The sequence below is a fragment of the Malurus melanocephalus genome, unplaced genomic scaffold (assembly GCF_030028575.1).
Source record: "Malurus melanocephalus ecotype Western Australia unplaced genomic scaffold, MMel_1.1 scaffold_226, whole genome shotgun sequence".
Classification (NCBI taxonomy): Eukaryota; Metazoa; Chordata; class Aves; order Passeriformes; family Maluridae; genus Malurus; species Malurus melanocephalus.
In genome coordinates, this window is record NW_026623458.1 from 499189 (window position 1) to 522605 (window position 23417).

Sequence of the window (23417 nt, forward strand, 5' to 3'; positions counted from 1 at the left end):
CTGAAACTTTKCTTTAGACAAATATATAGTGAATAATCTTGTTTTGACTTTTTTTGGAAGGGAAAATAAGCTTGAACTTTTTGTTTAATTCCAATTTTTCAGTGACAGACTTTATAGGATATTAMAATATGCTTGACATATTCTGGCTTTGTTTAAATGTACATTTGAAATTACACGGGAGATTTTCTTCATGCTTTTCTTATATCAAAATACAGAATTTTTCATTATACAGTCTCCTTTTAAATATCACTGTGAAAATCTTAAAATCCTTCACAAAACTCAGATTCAACCCTCTGCATGACTCCAGTTTCAATCTAGATGCCCTCTGCAGTGTTGCTGTAATCTTCAAAGTATCCTGTTCTTGTTTTCCATCTCTGCAGCAATATTTCATTTCTTATTTCTTCCAAGAACAAACTTCATAACTCTGTCAGGTGGTATTATGGAAAGACACACATATCAGATGAGGCTGAACTTTATCCCACCCAGATGAGTCTAATTCTGATCTTTGGCCTCCAGCTTCATCAAAGCTAAACTCTGAGCTCCTGAAATGTCACAATTGCCACCCACGCACCAAATAATGGATAGATACAGAYGCATGCCTGCCACAAGAGATAACAAGTCAACACGAAGTTGGTATTTTATTTTATTTTTTTTTCCTCTCTAATTTCTCCCTTTTGTGGGCCTCTCTGAATTGCCTGGAGAGCCCAGGGCACAGAAGGCAGCCTACAGGACAGGTGTTATAGGACACACATGGCCAGTGCTGTGTGTCATCCCTCTGTGCATGGATCAGTAACGTATGACATGAGCTACCCTCACAGCATGTCCTGCATCTGCACACGAGCAGCTGCTGCTGTGGAATCTCCTCTTCTTCCTGCTCYCACCCCTAAACCAGCACAATCTTCCAAAGCAGTCACAGGCAGCCTAATTCCAATGACAAACTCCTCTCTTCTGGTGTCCTTGCTTTCCTCTGCTCCTTGCTGCCCCTGGTCCTGCTTYTCTTCTGCAACACTTCTGCTGTTGTTTCTCTTCTGCTTTGTTCTTTTAAGTTGCAGTTGCATTGAATATATGAATTTAACACTCCCCACTCTGAATACAGAGGTGAGACTAATTGGTGAATTCACATGGAATTTGGTTCAGAAACTGGGAGCATTTGCAGGAACATACACACTTCACAAAAAAAAAAAATGTGTGGACTTTCCACTATACCCACCTCCTTCATTTAGTAGGAGCATCACATAGGTGTTGAGCCTACAGGCAAATCTCTATTATGGACCTGCTGTGAGATCAGTGTCATGGTCCTCTCTCTGTTCCCTCTTCTRATCACTGCTCTGTCTATTTGGACTGTCTTTTCTCCACTGTATTTTGGAACGTCACTTGTAGACARTGTCTGCTGTAAAGGTCAGGTGCCCCCACTAATGCCATGTACAGCTGCCAGATGGCCCAGGGTACTGATAAATGCTCATATTATGAGAGTGCCATTGGGTACCAGTGAGGAGCAGCCAGCTGCTGCAGTAGGTACCATGCCTATTTCATTCAAAACAGCCTTCCTGCCTCCCACCAGCACTCCATCGGTCTGCAGTCAGTGATCTGGATTCTTGCAAAAGCTTTGGGAGATCCCAGGCTCTGTCTTTGGAGATGTCCTACACTACTTCAAAGCACAGAGCAGGATAAATGGGGAGATCTTTCTCCCACAATCAAAAATCAGGTTTTTTGATTAGAAACCACATACCCTTTCCATGTTTTACTATGTTGCTTAGGTTGTTCGTTAATGTGAAGATGTCTGACAAGAATGTGTCTGTTTCCTGTGTTCCATGTCAGAATGACTAGTACATTGTGGGATCAGGAAAAAAAATGATGCATCAGATGCACTGTGCTCTGAACGGAGCTCTGTGGCTCATTTCACATGGTTGTGGTTAGAAAATGACAGGGAAGGCCTTTCTTTGCTAGTGAGAACGTGGTAATTTCAGCTCTCTCAAAATGCAAGATTGTTAAGAGAGGTGGGTGGGAAAATCTGTGTGGCCAGACAGGAGCTGCATTTTCTAAGTACAAAAGGGAAGGAAATAACTTTGGATTTCAAATGCTCCCTGTGCTTTTGTTCTTTGTCTTGGCAGTTTTGATCCCAAGCTCTTCAGTGCAATGAGTGTTGCTTACCCTTTGTATTTGAACAGTGCCCAATATACTGGAGCTCCACCTTGCTGAGGGCATTCTGCCCCTTAACAAAGGGACAACAAAAGAGCAAGTAACAACACTAGAGARCTGAGCAAATCACAAGCATGAGACTTTCCTAAAAAAAGCTTGCCCCCTTTCTGGAGAATGTGCTAACCCATGATGATAAATAATGACYGCCATGCACAATGTCACAGAGTGCAGAGTATGGTCCTCAGTGGTCACTCTGTTTTCTTCTGCAGAATGCCTTGTATGACAGAGACTGATCTGTCTCTCTAGGGCTGTTCATTGCAGACACAAAACATGCCATTTTATGCCACCTAGAAAAATCTTTATGGCCATTTTATGAGTCCTGTGTGTTGCTTGTATTCAGCCAAGCAAGGAAGTTCCTGCTTGTAGTTAATCTGGCCTCTCACTAGGGAGGCAACTGATGGAAACCAACTAAAGTTCCTTCCTCAAGACTGTTCAGTAACTTTTCYTCATGAACTGGCAATCATAACACAAAAGATTATCCTTGCAAATTACACAATTGTTGACCATTTGTTCACAATTGTAGCGAAAGAGTCATGGGTAAAAGGGATGCAGAACCTGAGTTTACAGATAGAAACGAAGCCTCTGCTAGTGCAGTTAAGAAAGGGAGCTGAGCTCGCAGGAGAGAGGCTGCTGCTCCTGCCCATGACACTCTGCAGAACAGACACTGTGCTTCAGAGGCAGCAGAGGCAAGAAGTCATGACCACTCCCAACACTACGATTCTTTTCTCCCCAGAAGTCAAACTGAACTCTTATGCAGTTTCCTGTCAAGTTTTTGCCATCAGTGAGATGTCCTACATGTGCACTAATGCCCCACATCCCCTAGAAAGAGCAGCAATACAAGCTTTAATTTCTTTGTGAAAAGCACTCCCCATAACTTTGGTCCATGCAGATGACCAGACCTGCAGTCTGGTGGTCCAGCCACGGCCCTGACACACAGAATGTGAATAAGAGCTGGCTGGTACATAAGCTGCACAGGGAGATAAAGGCCATCTCCTTCAGCAGCTGGGGGGGCAGACTCACCAAGTTCTTTGTGCTGGGATTTACACATTATCCTCCTGAGTGAAACACTAATGAATGAGACAAGGCAACAGTGGGATTTTTGGACAGGTAATTCACATGTCACTGCAAAATGCTTCAATCAGGTGAGAGATGAAATTGCATGTAAAGCTGTGTCTGTGCCACAGAAACTGCTGTTTGACATGTAGCCAAACCTCCACCCTGACTCCTTGTCAGGTAGCCACCCTTCATCTTGACTTGGTTTTGACAGTGCCTCTAATGGGCTGATGATCATCAGTGGTTTGAGAACCTGAGCTATTTAACATCTCCCAGTTATCTTGTGCTTGTCCTTCTTATATATTACAGAAGAATATTAAACACTACACTAAATGTCCCATTCAGTCTAGAAGWTTTTTAGGGCTGAGATGAACTTATTTGCTATACATGTGTATAAGATTGGGGTGTTGCCATCCGTGCTGCAGGAGCAGACACAATCTGAAGGGGGATGGCAGGGAAAGGTAGTATAATTGTTGGTCAAAGCCTAATTCCATGTGGATTATGAGTCAGCACCCTTTGCTGTAGCTGTTTTCAAGCACGATTATATCAAGCAGTGCCACAGGCCTCTGCTGCAAGGAATTAATTTTCTTTTTTTTTTGTAAATGCCCCTTTCTTTCCAATCAGCCTGGCTGTGTGAGGGTCTGCAATGCCTCCACAGTTTTTAAACCTYACCTCCAGGGGACACCAAAACTGCTTGTGAGTGAACTGATTTAAACACAAACAGGGTCAAATCATCCATACCAAATCTGCTTGAATTTTCCCTGATGCTAGCATCCACTTGAACCGTGTCAGAAGCCACGTCCTTCACCCACAACCTGGCTCAATTTCCACAGTGACAGAGCTTGAGGGATTTCCCAGGGTCTGTGGTGTTTTGTGAGACAGGARCTGCTGCCTCTCTTGTGCAATGAAGGTGAGCCTTTGTGCTAGGGCACAAACMGAGCCTGGTGGCTGGAGCTTCATCCAAACATCCTCACCCTTATTATTGGGGAGGARGTGTCTGACTGGAACCTGAAGGAGACATCACCACTTTGAAGTCACGGGAAATSCAAAAAGCTGGTAATTAAAATGATCTGGGCACCAAGCCCACCTCTGAGACCCTCCTCYCTACAGATCATTTGTCTCAGGATTTGGAAATCTCTTCCTTCTCCTCTGATAAAATGATCCTCATTCTCTCCCTTCCCCCARCAACAGRCAGAAATTACTCACAAGCTGTGCCRTCAGATATACAAAGTAAACCACCCCAAAAAACTGATTCTTCTCACCTTCTGTTATTTCTTAAAACATACAGAAATGTCAAGTATTATTTATAAATTAATAGATAAAAAGAGAACTCCAAAGGCATGGATTTTAAGATGCCCTTTGAAACCATGCAGTTTTCAAATAAATGTAAATATTTGCTTTTAAAGTATTTCTAGTAGCTTCTTGTGGCCACTAATGTCTTTGGAAGGAGTGCTGTTTACTTAATTATCATCACTTTCTTTTATTATAGGGCTATGGGAGAAAAACATCTCACAAGTGAAACAACATTATCTTTACTTTCTCTCTGCCCTACTAGCTTTTACTATTTTCAAGGTACATCAAACAAACAAATAAAATTAGGTCTGATTCTAAAGTGGCGTGTGTAGCGTTAACTATTTAAATTATATCCCAATCAAATGAAATTATTAAGAATACACCGAGTTCCCTCCCAACACAGCGATGACAAAAGCCTTTTGGAGGGAGGGAGCAGCTTTGCAGTAAACTCCTTCTGTGCACGGATTAAACGCCTCAGCAGCACTCAGCTCTTGAGAACACTTTATTGCTCTGTGCATACATGCATAGAATATAAATTATTGCTTAATTATGTACTGTTCCAGCAGAAGCAGCTTGCAGCATCACCAATACGTTGCAGAATAGCAAGGGGTTTACTGGAAAATTGCCCTTATGAAAAAAAAAAGCAGAGATGGAAGGATAAATCTGACTGGGTGATGGAGATTTAGTACAGCGTCCTTGTGACATTATAGCCCCACCTGGGTTGGGACTTAATGCATCTTATACTGTGGACCAGACAAACTGCAGGGTCTGTCATGATTCTGCATTATAGCCACTCTCAGAATGGTTTGCATTTGGCCTTTGGCCTCCTGCCTCACAAGGTGTGATCAGTGCCCAGTGCATTCCAGTGCTGTGTCCCTGCTGTGTGTCACCTCCCCATGTGCCTTTCTAATGACTGCTTCTGGCACCAGATTATGTGTCCTCAACCCCAAACACATAACAGGGACCATCCTTAGGCTTGYGTAAATTAAATCAGCATCATAAATAAAGGAACAATGTTCCAGCAGCTGAGGGCTGAACTCCAGTTTGCTCTGCTGATAAAAGTGTGGGTCCATGTTCAGGCTGCAGATTTGCACATGGTGACATTTCTGTGACCGTATCCCTCGGGGYATGGGACTGTGCTGAGTGAGGACACCCATGCTGTGCACTGCAGCCAGTGAGCTACAGCAATGAGCAAGCACTCTCTGAAACTCTGAGCTGGCACGAAAGGGWAAAGCAACACTGCTTAGCTAAAGGCACGATGGTTTGATGGACTAGGGAGAAAAGAAAGTTTTCAGATCAAAGCTGAAGTGAATAACCCTCTGATTACTTTGGCAATGGTGATTCCAGTGACCCACACAAAATAACCCAGCAATAATAAAGTGAGTTGACTACAGCCATTAAGGAGACATCATGGGTCATGAACTTGCAGCCACAATGCAGGAGACGGCAAAAATAATGCCATTTGTAGTACTGGGTTATGATTCCAATTTTACTGGGAGCAGAAAGGAAAGAAAGGACTTCCATGTCAAAAAGAAGAAATATTCTAATCCAAGGTTAGCAAAATTATCACATCCATGTGCTGGCAAGCGCCATGCTTGGCAACACACAGAGGCTTCTGGCAGGTTCTTCTATCCCCTGCAGTGTGGATCTCACAGCATGACCTAGGCAGAGGCCAAAAGATTAAACAGAAAGGTGCAATGGAGGTCTGAGCAAACTCCAGTGACTCCATCACACCTCAAATTTGCCTCAGATGATGAGACACATAAGTTTAGCTTAAAGCTGTRCCTTAGGCAGGTGTTTCCCACCTTAGGCATTTGTCAGAGCTAACTTGTGGGGTTGGGCTGGGTTTGCCTTGTCCTGGGACATGCTCTACAGCTTGAGGAATCTGTGCACCACATTGCATCTGGTCTTTTAGTAATGAGGTCATTATGCCTCTCTGTATGTAAGATCAGTTTCTTCCAGTCAAAAAATGGGACATCTCTGAGAAGGAGCCTCGGAGGATTTGTGTAATCTTTCTTTTGTAGGAAATCCTCAATTGCTGAAAAGTCTACTGATAGATGTTCTTCAAGACAAGTGAGACTGGAGAACAGGCAAAGCACAAGTAAATGAAGTGCAGCCTTCTTCCATATTGCCTACTGTGTGCCACTATAAATACTCCTAGAGAGAACACTTTCAGGCCTAAAAAGATGGTTACTCACATGCCTTTTTAATCCTTTTGTTTGCTGAAGCCATTAAGAGTTTGGGGTGATGGTAGTGGCTCCTGATTTGGATATTTTCCCCTTTAGGTGCTGGAGAAAAGTCTATCCATTCATCTTTTCCAAGTGACCAAAAGACCCTTTATTTGTACAACTTTCAGGATCTTTAACGCAAAAGTCTCTGGGCTCAGGGTTAGAAAAGCTCTTTTGCTGCTCTTTTACTGCTTCCCTGAGTTGACGTGCCAGGAACAAAAATCCTTTCTATATGTGCTGTACAGTTACCAAGATAGAATATCAGAAATCAAAATAAGATGCAATTTTTTCTGGTCAACAAGAACCACTGAGTGCAGGGCACCCCTAGGAGGTTTACATCATCYACATGGATGCTTGCAAGCAACAAGCTAGACTGAGCCTGTAGAGCCTTAAAGGATCATGCTGAAATCTCCTTTCCTTTTGCAGAGGAAATGCCTGCTCATCCTCTGCAGCCCACACAAGAATATTGGCATGACTGATCTCTGTCTGATCTCTGAAACATCCAGGTTGGGCAGAAATGAGGAAGGCCCTACACATTTACAGTTTTTACCAGATCCAGCTGCTTTTTAAGTGGAGTTTCTATTGTCCGACTGGACTCTGACCAGGCAGATGAGACCAAGTGGACGTGGCAGTGATTTGCCCAAGGGGAACGTTGCTTTTCTAAGCTGATAACCTGAGGAACCAAGAAGGTGAATCTGAACCTTGCTTCAGTCTCTGCATTGAACAGAAAGATCTGCCTCACAGAGAAATTTCCTCCCTGTTCCCTCCATAAGGATTTCTTTATGCCTAGMGAATCATGCCAGTATTAATCTTCCTTCTGTTGCATGTGCAGTCTTTTTTCCTCTTTGATGCCAGGCATGCAAACAACTCAGTAAACATTTCTTTAAAGAAGACCAACCCAATAATAAATGCCAGCTTTGTTTTCATTGTCTTCCTTTGGCCTTGATGCATCTTGCCATTGGAATTCAGAAGCCAGCAACAGATCAAAGACCTAGTGACATTATTAAAGGATACRGAACAACCACTGAATTTTAAAACACACAGAATTTGTTTTCCAGGGCTGTGGGTGGGAAAGCCTTTTGTATTTCTACAAAATCTGCCTCCCCTGCTTTAYTTCTACTTTATTTCACCTTCTGTCAGCCCCCCAAAGACCTACTGACGTCCCTGAGAAGCAATTTGATTGTGTGCCCTTCACAGACTACGCTAAGTTGTCTGTTCTCATAACTTTAGAAGGTACTGATGTTTCTGCCAGAACCTCCCATCCTGGTGAGGSAGAAATTACAAGTCAGTATAGCTGACTTAAAATGAGCACACAGAGGAATATGAACTGTTCTTCTTGCTGAAAAGCCAGACTGAGCTGACTCCTTAATTTACTGTACACCAAGGGAGTACAGGGAGACAGATTTGAGCTCGGACAGAAAAACAATGAGTTTAGGGGTGTGCATACACTATTTGCTTTGTCTTTTGCTCCAGACTGTAAGATCTCTGCACCTCATTAAAACAGCTTTTCCTCTCCTTYTCCTAAGAGCCAGTGCTCCCCCATGGTCAGGTACAACATTGGCAGAATTGTGTTGGTTTTTCTTCCCCCACAGCCTGCAAGTGCACATCTAGGAGCATCAGAAATAAGCCACAGGGGGAAAAAAACCAACCCACAACACATTTGAAGGTTGACTTTGAAGTCAGCTGATAATGTTTCCATGGAGATCAAATGCTATGGAGTTGACAATGAATTCTCTTGTTGAGCCTTTCCTTCCAGTGGGGAAAAAAAGGCAAAGAACAATACTTCTATACTTGTTATTGACTTGCTGAAAAAATATATACATCCCACTCCTATTTTCTTATGGCTGTATTAACACTCAGGCCTCAATATTTCAGTGCTAGGTGTGTCAGTATTCACTTAGAGAACCAGCTATATTCATGAAGTATTGGAAAAAAATAGCATCGAGTGAAAACAATATTATGTGAGAAAAAATACATAACTCTGCATTTGAACTTATGCTGCAAATGAGAGTTATGATTCCCCTTGAGGAGTATTATAACATGAAATTATAAAAGAGCACTTCAGTGGCTGATATGCAGTGACACACAGATGTCTGTMGTGTGGAAGTGGCTGATCTTTCATATTTCCAGAGAGTTTCCTATTCCTGTGAATTGCCAGCATTAATAAATAAATGTAAAATGTGTTGTCAGTGCACCAGAGAGCAGAGGGAAGCACTAGAAGCAAAGATGTAATATGCTCCCACAGTTCTGCCTTTTAAGCATAACTTATTGTGAGTTTTGTCCTGCCATCAGCTGAGCAACTTCTTTCTCTGGCTGGGAAATGCCAAACAGGCCACCYTAGCATTAGATTAACCCCAAAATATGGCAAAGGGGATGAATGTCTGCATGGGTGATTTCCTAAATATTTCTATTTTGATCAAAAAGAGGAAATAAGATACCATTCAAAAGGAAAGTGGTACCAATTGCTAAAGGTTGATTACTAAAGRGTAACTGGTCTGGATGAAGAAGCACCTGCACTTCTCCCCCATATCAGGACAYGTATATGTGCAGTGAACCTGATAATCTCTGGACATGTTCTGACATCCATCARTGTTCTAGTTTTGAAATACATTAGAAAAGAACCACTCTTCAGATTCCCTGGCCCAAAATGGGACCAAGGAACATGACCTGCAACCAGGAGAAACACCACAAAATGTACAGGGAGAGATGTTTTAAAGGAATGATAGAATTGTTCAAGTTGGAAAAGACCTCTAAGATCATYGAGTCCAACCATTGACCCAGCACTKCCAAATCCAGCACTAAACCATGTCCCTGAGACATTTARCTGTCTCTTCTRTGCCTCCAGGGATGGTGGCTCAACCCCTCCYCTGGGYAGTTCATTCCAGTGCTTGACCACCCTTTTGGTGCAGAAAAYTTTCCTATGATCCAATCTAAAGCTTCCCTGGCACAATTTGAGGCCATTTCCTCATGTTCTATCACTTGTYACTTGGAGAAGAGATCAACCCCTTCCCAGTTACCATTTCCTGTCAAGTAGTTGTAAAGAGGAATAAAGTCTCCCCTGAGCCTCCTTTTCTCCACAGTTAACAACCCCAATTTCCTCAGCCACTTCCCATAAAGAGCAACAAATCCTTAAAAGTGATGAAAAAGGACATTTTTAGAAACAGGTTGACTCTTGTTTCCTGAATTTGCATGCACTTGGCCTTGTTACATTACTTCCTGATGGGCACAAAGCCTGCATGACTGCTCTAAGCTCTGCTTCTCCTCACAAGTCCAAAAAGACCCTCATCAGCTCCTTTTCTGCCTTCCACAACACCCTTGTAATGTGTTTGATGGTTTTAAACAATCWAGAGCCTTTGAGAGGTTTAAACATTTAAAGCCTATTAACGCTGTACATTAACTCGAGCTCGTTCCAACTTGAGCCCTTAAATCACTTTAGAGCATAATGCAAAATTTAACCAAAAGCACAACCAGGAGCCTGAGAGTACACGTGTGTGGTGGGAGAGGGGGACTCACTTTGAGGCTGCTCTCAAAGAATTTCATAACCCATTTATGGCATCTCTTGGTACAAACCAGCCTTTGTCTCCATCTGGAGGTCAATCCACATAAATATGTTCTCACAGTGGTCTGTAGGAAGTTTTGTTGAATTTTAAGCTCCWCTGTGGTCATCATTGATTTAGTACCTTCCACAGGAAAAAAACATGGTTGGCATCTTATTTTTTTCCCAATGTTCCATCCAACTTTTTTWAAATTATAAATATTCTTCAAGATGACCAAAGCTATGCCTTTGTGAAAACTGTATTTATTCCAGGCCTCACAGTTTGGATTCCAGTGACTTAGTGTAGATCTTGGCTTTTCTAAAGATACATGCTGCTGTTTAATTTCTGTGTGCATACACTTGTGCACAATGTTCATTTACACTTGTTTTTCCATAGGAGGAAAGTATATTTGATGTAAACTTTCTAAAACGATTCCTTTTTGGAAAGAAGCACAAGAAATGGAACTTTCAAAGAATAATGTTGTGGTAAGGAAAAAATAAATATGATTACAAGAAATACGTTTGGTAGTCAGTGTTTTGATTGATCATGTCACCACAAATAAACATTCTGAAGAATGGGTAGAGACTTTGATATTAATGAGAAGTAGAAATCCTAAGTGTCCTGTGGGACCTATCATATTTCCCAATGAATTCCAAAGAATGGCTCTTACCTTCTCCCTTTGTTTATCTTTCTCTTTGGCAGCCACTATGAAGGTACTTCGTAACTGCCTGGGAGATATCAATCACCCAGCTTTGCCTTACACTTGCTGCATTAAATTGCTCCATTTTTGTTTCTTAAATTATTCAGCAGCRGAATGATTATTTTGAGACGGCAGGACCGCGGCTGTGTAGAATAAACACTCTTATTTTCTACCGTTCTGTGCTATTTTCAAAGTACAGTGAGTTAAATTTGGGACCCAAATGACTCAACAGCTGGTGACGATCCGTGGCTGTGAATACACAGATGCCTCCTGTGTCATCTCCCAACAYATGCACGGCACAGGAGGAGGAAGCCCAGCACAGAGCTCGGGGGTTTGGAAGTTGAGGTTCTCTGTGGAGGTGGGAGTGAAAGAGGCTCAGCTATCCTGATGGCAGCATTGCACAGGCTCCCTGTTTTGAAGCCCCATGTTCTGATGGGGTTTGCACCCCTTGGTATGAGCCTGGCCATCATCTCCTGGGCACAGTTGTGCTGTGACAGCTGATGGCACTGGCACAGAGCCCAGGGTGTGGCTTCATCCCTGCCCTGAGTGAAGCRTGGCACAGCTGGGGCAGAAGGTCACCCACTCTAAATGTTCATTCCATCCTCTGGCTGCCAGGGTAATAAARCATTTCATTGATTTACCCCTGGACTGAGGGAAGGAATATTTTGGAATTATTTCTGAGAAGGTTGGAAATTACTTATATAAAGCTGTTTCCTCCTAGTTTAAAATATAAARGAAGAACACATTCATACATACACAAGCAGATTTTTCTTTATTCCTTTCATAAAATATGCATTCTCTCTTGCATATCTGAAATAAAGCATTACATTATGCCAACACACCTGCATAACTTAATTTTTTATTCCCTCTCAMACATCTTTCCTGCCTGCTTATCTCTGCTGCAGCAGCCAGCATTGGAAAGAATAGGTGTTCAACTCTGCTGTGGGCAAGATTTGAAGCTTTTCTAACTCTGAACTGGGTCTTCTGAGTAGGGACAGGCTACAAAGAGCAGTATCTCGCCAGCATTTTTAAAAGGGTCAGAAGAAACCCAAATCAGTGGCAGAAGTAGAATTGGCAATTGGCACTAGGAACCCCAAACTGGTAGATCGTCACTGGCGAGGAGGAGAGGATGAAAAAATATTCCTTATATTTCTGAAAGCAAATGCTAGGACAGAAAATCAGGCCAGAAAAACTCCAAACTACTACAGAATGTGTATAGCATGATTTCCAGGCCTTTCAGCACCCATAGAAAAGGGAGTTTCAAACTCCCAAACAAAGCTCCAAGCCCAGCATCTCATACCAAAATGTCACTAGGCAAAGACAAGAAATAAGCTATATGTGACTSCAGGTCATTTTATTACAGATCTGCATGGTGAAGCCAAATCACAGGACTAAGGGCATTTAACAGCTGCAATAATTTCCAAATAGACTAATTAGAGACTGAATTATTAATGGTAAAATTTCTAATTGGCTCAAAGCAAGGTTTCAGCAAGAAACCCACTTGACTTTGCAAAGAATAATGAATATTTGCAAGGCTAGTAAAATTACATGCTTCTCTAAGGAAATCGTTAGCAAATGGGGAAAAAACCCTGAAGTCATCCTAAAGTGTGTGYCACAAGACAAAACTGCCAGAGACCTGATAAGAATGAAGAGAAGAGGTAGAACAATAACCAAGCGCAGAGATGATTTATTGCATTTATTTGCAGTAAATTTGGAAGAAAATAAGACAATGCAGAAGTCTGTCCCTGAAGGGCTGCCTTGTTAGGCATGCAGTAAAACCCCTAACTATTCCACTGAAATGTGTTCTCAGTACAAATTACAGACTAACAAAAGGAAAATACATGAATGTGCAGCCGAAGGATGGAGCTCTGATAAGGATGATAAAACGTCATTCTTTGTCAGTCTTTAATACATTTACAAAGGGAAGTGATGTAGCTTTGGCTGGGGATAATTGTGTGCTGAAGCAAGTACCAGAACAAGATATTGGAAGTGCCATTTTGTATTTCCAGCTGGGACAACAGACAGCAGTTCAGCAGGGAGGTGCACAAGGCAGGGAGGGGGAAATGCAATCACTGCCAAAACACTCGATAGCAACACCAGGAGGCTGYCACCCCACTTTGCCCACAGCAGGCACTGATGAGGAGGAAAAGGGTTTTGAAGCATTTAGATACCAACACAGCCCTGCCCTCAAATTAGAAATAAGGTAAGCCATGTGATGTTTAAAAACAGCTGACTGGGGAAAACATCAGGCTAGCAGAGATTGCCTTTAGAAGATGATTTTATAAAGCAAGCACAATAACAGAATGTGTGGTGAGGTTGGGTTTGCATGGCTGCAAACCTAGCACAATCTGGAGTGCTGAAACGAGAAAACCCTGTGGATGAATGTTCTGGAGAGCAGACAGAAAAACTTAAGAGTTAGATGGATATATAGCTTGTTTGCTGATTGTGATACAGGAAATATTCATAAACAACTTGATGCAGAACTGAAAGAAGGGATTCCTGGAGACAATGGAATTTATCTGAGTAAAGTTACCAATGTGCCAATTCAAAGCATCTCAACTCCTTCGAGCTGGAACTAAAACCGACATTTGACCTTGACAGAATATTGGCTGAATTAGCTGAGGGAGTGAAGAGACCAACCAAGAGAATTGACAGGTTTGCCATTATAATAAACCCACACAAGTAAAGGATTTGAATACATTCAAGAGAACGGCTCAAAGCCAGAAAACCTGAGCACCACTTCCTGGGAACTGATGAGGTGGCCATGTCTAGACTTCAAAAAGAAAAGGCATATTTTTTTGTGCCAATAAATTTGCTGTGGCCAAAACACAACACATAAAACACCCCAGGTGCATTTCCTCAGGTAGATGTTTGAATTCCTGCTAGACTACKTTTTTGATGAGCATGAAAGCATCAGGCTTGCCACAGGACTCGGAAATTTGGAAGTAGTGCTACAGATGCTCCTAAGGTTCTACAAATTGCTATAAAATTACAGAATTACTGGATRGAGCTTTTACTGGGGCACAGATTTTCAGTTATTTGCATGAAAAGAAAACACAAGAATCTGCAAGAGGATGTGCTTGGAGTCATGTATAATTTGAATGTGACCCACTTCTGTAATAGAATTAAACAGTCTCAAGTAAGATGAATAAAATGAGCTAATCAGGGGGAAATTTAAGAGCACGATTCCTAATGCAGAAATTCTCAAAAAGAGAAAGTGTCCCACCTTGCAGGGTAAAATGATACTGACAATACTGAAATGAAATGACAGCAGACAGTGCAATTCTGGGTACAGGAGGCTGTGCAACAGTGCCATCATGCAAAATGAGATAAAGACTGCTAAACATAATTTACAGTATCCATCTGKCTCTGTACAAGATGAGGGACTGAAAAAAAAATCCTACTGTGGTCAGGCAAACACTGTCATTCAAGATAAGGAATCCAAGTATTGTACAATAAATACCAAAAATTATGGAAAAGAACTTTGGAAGCCGTAAGGGATCTGTGATTGCTGTTGATATAGATACATTTGGACCTAACAGAAAATATGAATTATTAATGATTTTTATGTTGTTACAAAACATGCAGAAGAGCAAGTAAAACACACTCTAAATCACAGTTTACATGTCCTGGATTCCAGATGAGCTAATACCAGATAATGGCCTGCATTTCATAAATGACCTGTTCYAGCAATTTGCTTGAGAAATTAGATCAAGCAAAGTAAAGCAAAGCCTTATGAGGCACTGCCACATGGGTTAGCAAGAGGACTGTTTGGTAAATATAATAAAGAACCAGAGGTCTGAGCAAACCACATCTGGTCTTGTTAGATTATTCTAGCACATTCTCAGTGCTCTGTGGAGATTTCCTGTTCAAAGAATTATGGGCAATAAGGGACAAACCCCAAAGATTTATTATCTATGTTTAAGCATTGTAAAAGAGTTATTTATCTAGAAATGAAACCAGGACAAATGCTACAAATGCAGCCAAGACAAGTGGTGTTGGAAATGGAAGTGAAAGTTGGATTTCAGTCTGATTCTACAGCTACCAGTAGAACAGTCTCCTCTCAGCTGCAATCAGGTCAGATGGCACAAGCCTTCCAAAGCAGTTTTTCCATTGCTTGACCTGAGAAAAGGTTTGGCAAAACTAAAAGGGACTCTGGCTCCATGAATTTTAAGATGCAGTAAGGTAATATGTTGATGGCATTTGTCATGACAGAAGCAACAGTTTGCTATTCAAACACCATCCAGCAATAAAAGAGTTGAAATTAAAAGATTCATTGGCTGTAAATAAATTCCTGTGTAACATATGACACAGTCTGAAAACATTGATAGCTACTGACTTTTAGATTAGATRGCTGTAGTTGTGTATTTTATTAACTGACTACTTCAGTTTGTAGATGTTACTTTATGCCCATTTGCTGTTAAAAGAAATCAACGCAGCAGTTGCTATTGACTTGTGCAAAACAAGAAAGAGGGTAACCTTTGGCTAATACTGATCCACGTGTCTGCGCTGAAGCAGAAAATAAGTTTGATCTCCTCCCAGCATATCTTTATTTATAATATTACACATCTTGACAGAAATTGGCAGATAAAATAATCTGGTGCCTCTCATTTCAATTAGTTTCAGGTTCCAACTGCTGGATCTGGTTATTATTTTGTCTATGCAAAAAGCATGCTACTATCAGATGGCTTCTCACTGCATAGGTTCTTCCACTCTSTGTTCAAGTCAATTATAAACCTTCTGTTAAGAAGTTTCAAGCAATTGGCTTTTTGTGGCATGCTGTCTTTTTGTTTTTTAAACCATGAGTCATTCTTGTAGCTTTTCTGCAAACCTSTCCCATTCATTCCACACCATTTTTTAGCATCGACACCTGATTAGGATGTCCAGAAACAGCTTTGCTTAGCCCAGAGATAACCCACCTCACAATCTCAGGGCATATTCCATAAAAAAAAATAATACATTTAGCAGCTGCATTGCAGTGAGAGCTCCTGAGCAGCTGGATGATCCCACCAATGATGATTCCAGAGGCTTTTTCAGAGCACTGCTCTGATAGGGAGCCTCTTGTTCTGTGGGAATGACTGAGGCTGTTGGTTCCCAGTTGTCTCCACTGAAATGTGTATTGTTTGAGCACACCAAATAATGGCTTTGTGTGCTGTGAGTGACCCATTCCACCACCCATGGTTACACTGAATGCCTTTGCACTTGAAAACTTTATCAGTCATCTTTCCAATCACTGACAAATAACGCTGAGCCAAAAGGTAATTTCTGCAGCTGCACTAGAAACCAACCATATCTAATGATAATTTCATAATAGCAAACAAGACCTAGTTAGTTTTTAATAAATTTAACTTTTCTTTGGTTTTAGGATACTCTTAATGTTTTAATCTGAATACTAGGCTGTAGTAAATTAAATACCACATAGATATCTGAGCAGATGAGAGCAAAATGGGCCCCATGCAATTTAAACTTTTAATTACATAAGAAACATCAAGCTCATCTGGTAAGCCATCGCCCACAGTCTTTTAACACCCACAACAAACCATTTACAGACATCCCCACAAAGACCAGTGTGTCTTGCACAAGGTCCTAGCAGACTTCAAATGTGTTTGTGGGCACAGAGAGAGCTAATTTTTAATGTCACCAGCACAACATCACTAGAACATAAATACTTGTTACTCCAGCACTTAATTCCTCTTCTGGGACTACAGAAGCTTTCCYCTCTGTCACACACTGATCTGTGTCACACTACAGTACAGATAAACAGATGATAAAATGCACCGAAGTGGTGATCTGCCTGGAGGGCAAAAACCCAGCTAAACAAAAATCACCAGAAGAWAAAGGACGAGAGAAATGAAGTAGTGTGTTCACTTTGAGACATTTACTCTGTGCTGTGTTTGGGACTTGACTCTCACACCCTTCATTTCAGGTAACTGTGTGCTTGGAAAATTGCTGCTAACAGAAAGTTGGATGGCATCTGTAGTAAGGAAGGCTGGAACATTACATGGGGAATGTGGGATGGGCTTGGGGGCTGGTGTGATAGGAATGGGAAGAAGCTCAAAAGCACAGAGTGTCAGGGCATGTACCTGGGGAATAATAAACAAAACCTCTGCTGTAAATTGGGAGAGCATCAGTAGGAAAATGCAAAGGTGGAGAAAGGCCTGGGTGTATTATCCAACTGAAGACGACTGTGAGTCTCCAGTGTAATGAGCACGAAAAGAGCAAATACAACCACAAAATACTTCAGGCAAGGAATTACCAGCACAGGAAGGAAACCATCACACCACTTACACAAGGCATTGATTAGACCTTGTTAGGGAATGGTCATTCTCACCCACATTTGAGAAAGGCAAGTACAAACAAGAACAGGTGGCAGAAAGGGCTGCTGGGTTGATAATTGTTCTTACAGAGAGAAGTCTACAAAAAAAAAATATATGTAAAGTGGGAAAAAGAAAACAGAGAATACCATTGCTCTTCATGTGTACAGCAAAGAAAGAGACATATAAACTGAAGGTTACATTTGACTCAAGAACAACTGATGAATAATAAATACAGATTATAATTTTTAGCACAGTTTCTAGTTATCAAAATGTCCCACTGTGACGTAGGATAGTTGTGGGAATAACATCTGCATAATCTTAAGATTTTTACTACTGAGCTTATAAAGTTTAAGAGTGACAGTGTTACTTGCAACAGTAGAGTACTGTACTAAAAAACTCAGATGGCCCTTTCTACTACTGAGAGTYACAGACACTGTTTTGTGATGACAGTAAAATGTAACTATGGCTGSGTGATCCTTGATGTTCACCAGAAGGAGCTCGGAATGAAACCAAGTCCAGATCAAGTAAAACAACTCTGAAAACACATTTTCAGTGACTTAGAAAAGGAGGGACATGCGGGAAGAGGGAACAYGAAAACAACAAGAAAAATACATTTCTTCAAACGCTGCCATCCTTACCTCCCATGAGGAAGAGAAGCCCTGCCACATACTGCATAAGGCCTCGATCCCAACAGCACCCCAGCACCCCGATGATCCATCCAAAGAGGATGATGGCCACRGCCATGCCCATGAAGCCAGCTGTCATCCTGCGCAGATCTGCAGTGGGGAAGATAGAAAACAGTGTGAGTGGGAGCAGTGATAAATCAGCATCATCAGGGGTTCATAACTATCTTAATCCAAAATGCTCCTGATCTGCAAGGACTTCRGTGTGTGGTGGTATGGGATGATTTAAGTAAGGATGATTCAGAGCGAGGACAAACCATAAATTAAGTCACTTGCTGGGGAGAGATAGCAGGTGACTGTTTTACCACGCAATGCAGCTCAGTGCAGATGCACTCAAGTGACTTGTGACAGCTTGTTCAGGAGCTAGAAGTTGTAAAATGGCCTCAGTGCAATGCTGTGCCTAATAACTCCAGTCTCAGGGCACTAGCACATCATCTGTTTACCTCCTGCCTTCTCATCTCTGTCCATTACTGCATGGCATCCAAAGGATGTCCCTGCTCAAACTGATTGGGAAAGCAGAATCTGTGCTTTGTGCCAGCACAGACAGGACAGAGGATTCACCTCAGTTCTGACCTCTGTGTGATCTTGGGCAAGTCACTGWGTCCCTCTGGGCCACAGCTTCCCACTGTAAGTTGGGCCACAGTGTCCAGTGGTGGTAGGAGAGAAACTCTCCTGGTGTCTCCAGAACAGTGAGGCACACGGATACTCTGGTGTCAGACATCACTAAATGCACTGCAGACACATGGCTGGGACAGAGCATCATTGTCCTCTCCTGTTCCTAGATGGTCACCTTGCAGATGATTTTTGATGAGRACTTTTTCCAAGTGCTCCAGGTTTATAAGGGTGGGACAGGACAGGSTGCTGGAGTGAAATATTTTTGCTCTTCAGGTGGGGACTGAGTAGTGAATCTGATGTGGGTGAAAGGGGTTGACCTGTATTCATTTAATCAATAAAGCAAAAGGGTCCCCAAGTCCTAATTAAAGTAATCCTTAAGACCTGGCTATGTCACATATTTGCCTTCTCCAGAATGGATGGGACTGTGGGACTGCTGAGATCCCTCTTCCTGCATGTAGTGGGGAAAAAAATTCTACACAGTTGGTTCGGATGTGAAATCTGGGCAGTGAGACCACCTGGCAACTGAAAGAGCAAGGACTATGTGAGCTAAAGAGCATCTTCACACCCTCAAACAATGAAACAGATGGGGGCATCTTCACTAACATTTGATTATTCCCTGTCCCCCCTCCATGCACACATAAGAAGTTTTAGCTGATATGTCACGCATAAGAAGTTTTAGCTCTCAACTGATATGTCGAGAGTATATGTACAGAGAAAAATCCAGCCAAGTCAACTCTCTAAACATTTGTTTCCTTCTTGAAACCTTTCTTTTTTTTTTCATAGCAATGATTTTGCTTTTTTTTTTTTTTTTCAAGAAACAGAATGCTTATGACAGAGGAGAAAGATTTGAAAACTGTGAATCATCCACCAGTCTCTATGGCAGCTTTTCTCCTTGGCTGGCCTTTGACTATTTCTCAGTTTCTCTGTTTTTTTATGCTTTCCCCACAGTGAATAAAAACCACCGATATCCATAGCACAGATTCAATAAATTTGTGAAGGGTGATAAATTACCATCCTTGGAGATTYATAAAACTTTATAACCAAAATCCCAAGTGTCCACAAAGTCTATAGGTATGCTAGGGCAGACTGACTTGATTTAGGAAGGCATTTTACTCAGGTCTGAGTTCACTATAGCACTTCATATGCAAGATCAACTTGCAGAACAAAACCCCTCCCTTGATGTTATAACTCCTTCCTGTAGATTATCACTGATTTTCCAAGGACTCTCTCAGACAACAGAAAGATAACCAGGTCTTCAACTCACCACTAACCATGCCCATTTAACAAAAYACACATCTTAAAATATGTACTTTTATCTTAGTTTTGTGACTGTCCCACCACATTAGAGTATGTTTAAGGAGTTCTAGTGCAGGGGGAAAAAAAMCATTTCCTGCAGAAACTTGTACTTSCCCCAGGCAATGCTAGTCTCTGTTCCTTGGGAATTTCTGAGAGTGCTTCCTAAAACAAGCAGWAAATGTAAACAAACATCTTTRMYGGCCAAGTATCTTGCTACTTTTTCAGTCCTTGAAGGCCTGGGCTCAATTTGAAAGATGAACAAAAACATAAACTGTTTACTGTTTCCTGTGTTATCTCCCATAAAGGCACAGCACATCTCTCTGAGGTGCTGCACAGCTCTTTTTGTTAGCCCTACCAACCCCTTCCCATTTAACTTGTGACTGCTGACTCCAAGTAACAACATTTGCCTGTCCTAAACGAAAAATACCCTAAAAACCTGCTTCTATTGAGTTCAAATGAAACAGCTCTAWCTCAGCTGCAAGATGTCCAGAACTCCTCAGATCTACCCCAATGCCTGYCTGATGGACCCTCTTTTCATAGGCCCCAGAGGGGTTCACAAGCATCCCCACATCCTTGTATACCAAACTAAGGAATGGTTTTTATCCTGCTAAAGGCAGTGTGTTTTGCCATTAAACAGAACAGTTAAAGCAGCAGGAACAAGATTTCTAGGACGAATTTTGACGTTTGTTTCCCTTGACCTCTCTTCCTGATGGAGTCTGAAATTCCCTTTTGAAGAACAAAAATCCAAATTGAACTTCTTTATGAAATCTTAGTTCTCATAAATTCAGTGAGTTTAGTTTAAGATTGCCACCGCTTAGACCACTTGCAAATGTACTCCTCACAAGTCTGCCCGTTAGGGCTTATCTGAAAAAAAAAAAAAAAAATGAAACTTTCTTTTCTATATAAAACCATTTGGCTTTTGTCCTACCATAACATTTCTTGAGGGGAACCCTTGCAAAMGGCAGTGCTGGGAAAGGGAGTGGCAAAGTTGATTTCAGTAACAGCCTGAATTTGTCCAACAGCATCTTCCTGGTGCCCCTCACCTGTCAGAACCCACATGAAGCTGAAGCCACAGCTGGGATCAAGTCTATTCAAAATGATTCTTCTGTGGAAAAGAACTTAATGTATGCAAATGAATCATCACCCTCAGGCTATTTAGAGGAATAGGAGTCTATATTCCCTGGACTTGGTCCCTGTTAATGGGGCTGTTTATGATTARTGTTTTGTTGGTGTGGTGCTTGACATGGAAAGGACAGAAGAAAAGCAAAGATTTGCATTGTGTACTTGAGGCAATATCTAAATTTGTTCTGCTAATTTAGGATGCAGGGATGACATATAAATAAACAATAGCTCATCAGTGTAAATTGATGGGGTTTTGTSTGAGTTTGATTGGCACAGACAAGACCCTGCCTGAATTCATCCTGCAAAGGTRAAAAGGGTCATGCTGTCATGTAACACCACTTTATGACGTTTGAGCACATTCCGGGCTTGGTTTATTTTTTCTGAAATTGCTTTTATTTATTTTTAGATGATGAAATTAATAGTTCTCTAGATTCTTTCTCTCTTTGAAAACCTCTCTGAGTAATAGGATCTCAGGGTCATGGTATGACAACACCAATCAACTGAAGRAGTGACTATGCCAGAAAAATGCATTATTGACTCTTATACAGCCAAATGGGGGCTGCAACAAACAGTCCTTGGCTCGGGGCATTTATGTGCATTGCTTAGCTGGTCCTACAGCTGATCTTTTTCTGGGTACCTATCCCAATTCCTCCCACCATAACAAAATGCACAGATTGCAGGGACACTGGGAATTCCCTTCTCCACCATCTGGCAAACCAAACCTCTGGAAATGTAGCTACAAGGTGAAAATAAGGAATGTGTTACATTGCTTATTCCCTAACACCTGTAATACAGATTTTTAATGCTCTGCCTATACAACCACTAGTTTAATGATTTACTAAAGATACCAACGTCACTTGTGGGTGAAAATGCATTCTCTTTCCACATGTTTTAGAAACACTATTTTTAACCCTTTTTTGTTTTGATGTTGACTAAAAGCTATGAATGAATATCTTCTCTCTGAGAGACCTTTCATGTCTAGTGCTGCTACAGGTGCTCCTGCAAGTAAAAGGCAGGGGGCTCAATCCTGACTCCAAAACCATGTGGATTATTGAGCAAGGAATACAGGTGTCATYTTCATGTAGGCTGGGGACCACAAATTTCTTGACTGATAACACTGGTGAARGGACAGGGAATGGAGTAATGCAATTCTCATGATGGAAGTTGAAATAGTAAATCTGAAAGCCACAAGCTTTGTGAATTGTGATGAAAAGAGAAACATCAGCATGTTAGACAACCTTTAACTCCTCCAGACACAGTTTCTTACAAACCAACATACATTTCCTTAAAGCATTTTCGTTTTCTGCAAGGAATATTAACTCTATAGGTTTTYTGAAGATAAAGAAAGGCAAAAAAGCTGATTAAGATTCATTTATTTCCAAGCAACATGTGATGGAAGGTTCTCTCTGTCACTTTGCAAATGCCCCTGCCCTTTCTTTCACCCTGGTATCTGTCCATCTGTATTTGYTATGAGCAATAAAGTAATTCATGCTGGTTATCACATCAGTGAAGACGTTTCACACCCCAGCAGYTGCAAACATAGCATGTTCTGATTCAGCTTTGCTTCTTGAAAATTTCAAGATGCCTTCCTGACTTCTGGTGTTCTGTCCTCTTCCTTGAAATTGCAAGTCATCTTTGTAAAGCAGGGGCTCAGTCTTCCTGTTGATATCTATATTCCTTTCCACAGAATTTAACAATGCTTCCAAAAAAGCTAAAGATTTCTTTCCTCACAACACATATGGGAAGGATTATATGAGATTCTTGTGAAAGATGGGGAAACCGAGTCAAGAATAGTCAACACATCCGCAGCAACATAAAAAGTTTGTGGAGAGTGTAAAATTCAATCTGTATTATCAGGMTTTCTAGACAGCCCTTGAACCACACAGCACCGCTTTTGCTCTCAGAACTGCTTGTTCTCAAGTGTTTGCTAGCAGATCAAACTACAGTGCTTGTTATCAAGTCCTCAGAAAGTGCAATATTGCTGCAAATAGTGTTTCAGAGAGTCCATCCTACACATCCTCCATTCTTCTCCCAAAAGAGGAAGGTCTGCAGGGACTAAGGACCATGAAATCTGTTTCCAGAATGTCGGGAACAGCTTAGAAGACATTCTGAATAAAGCAGAATGGTGTCCCAACAAACGAAAAAAATGAAAAGGAAATCACAATTGTATTTCTGTGCCCCTCTAGGAACAGATGTCAGGATATACTAACGTCACAAGTAGAAATAGACTGGGATGGCGTAATTCTTCAGCATAATCCTTCATTGCAGGTCACTGTGATCTATGCCCTCCTGTACTAAATTCCCTCTGATTTGTCTTTACCAGGGATCAAGATCTTTTTTCTTCTTTTTTTCCAAACAAATGTATGTATTGGAAA

At 41.5% G+C, this 23417-nt stretch overlaps 1 protein-coding gene across 1 annotated transcript in view; it reads right to left on the reverse strand.

Annotated features, from left to right (window-relative positions):
* Nucleotides 1-23417, reverse strand: part of TMEM178B (transmembrane protein 178B) — a 201465-nt gene that overhangs the window by 881 nt on the left and 177167 nt on the right. The window contains exon 3 of the mRNA XM_057374492.1: nt 17965-18102. Coding sequence (XP_057230475.1) covers nt 17965-18102 — 138 coding nt within the window. The remainder of the gene's footprint in view (nt 1-17964; nt 18103-23417) is intronic.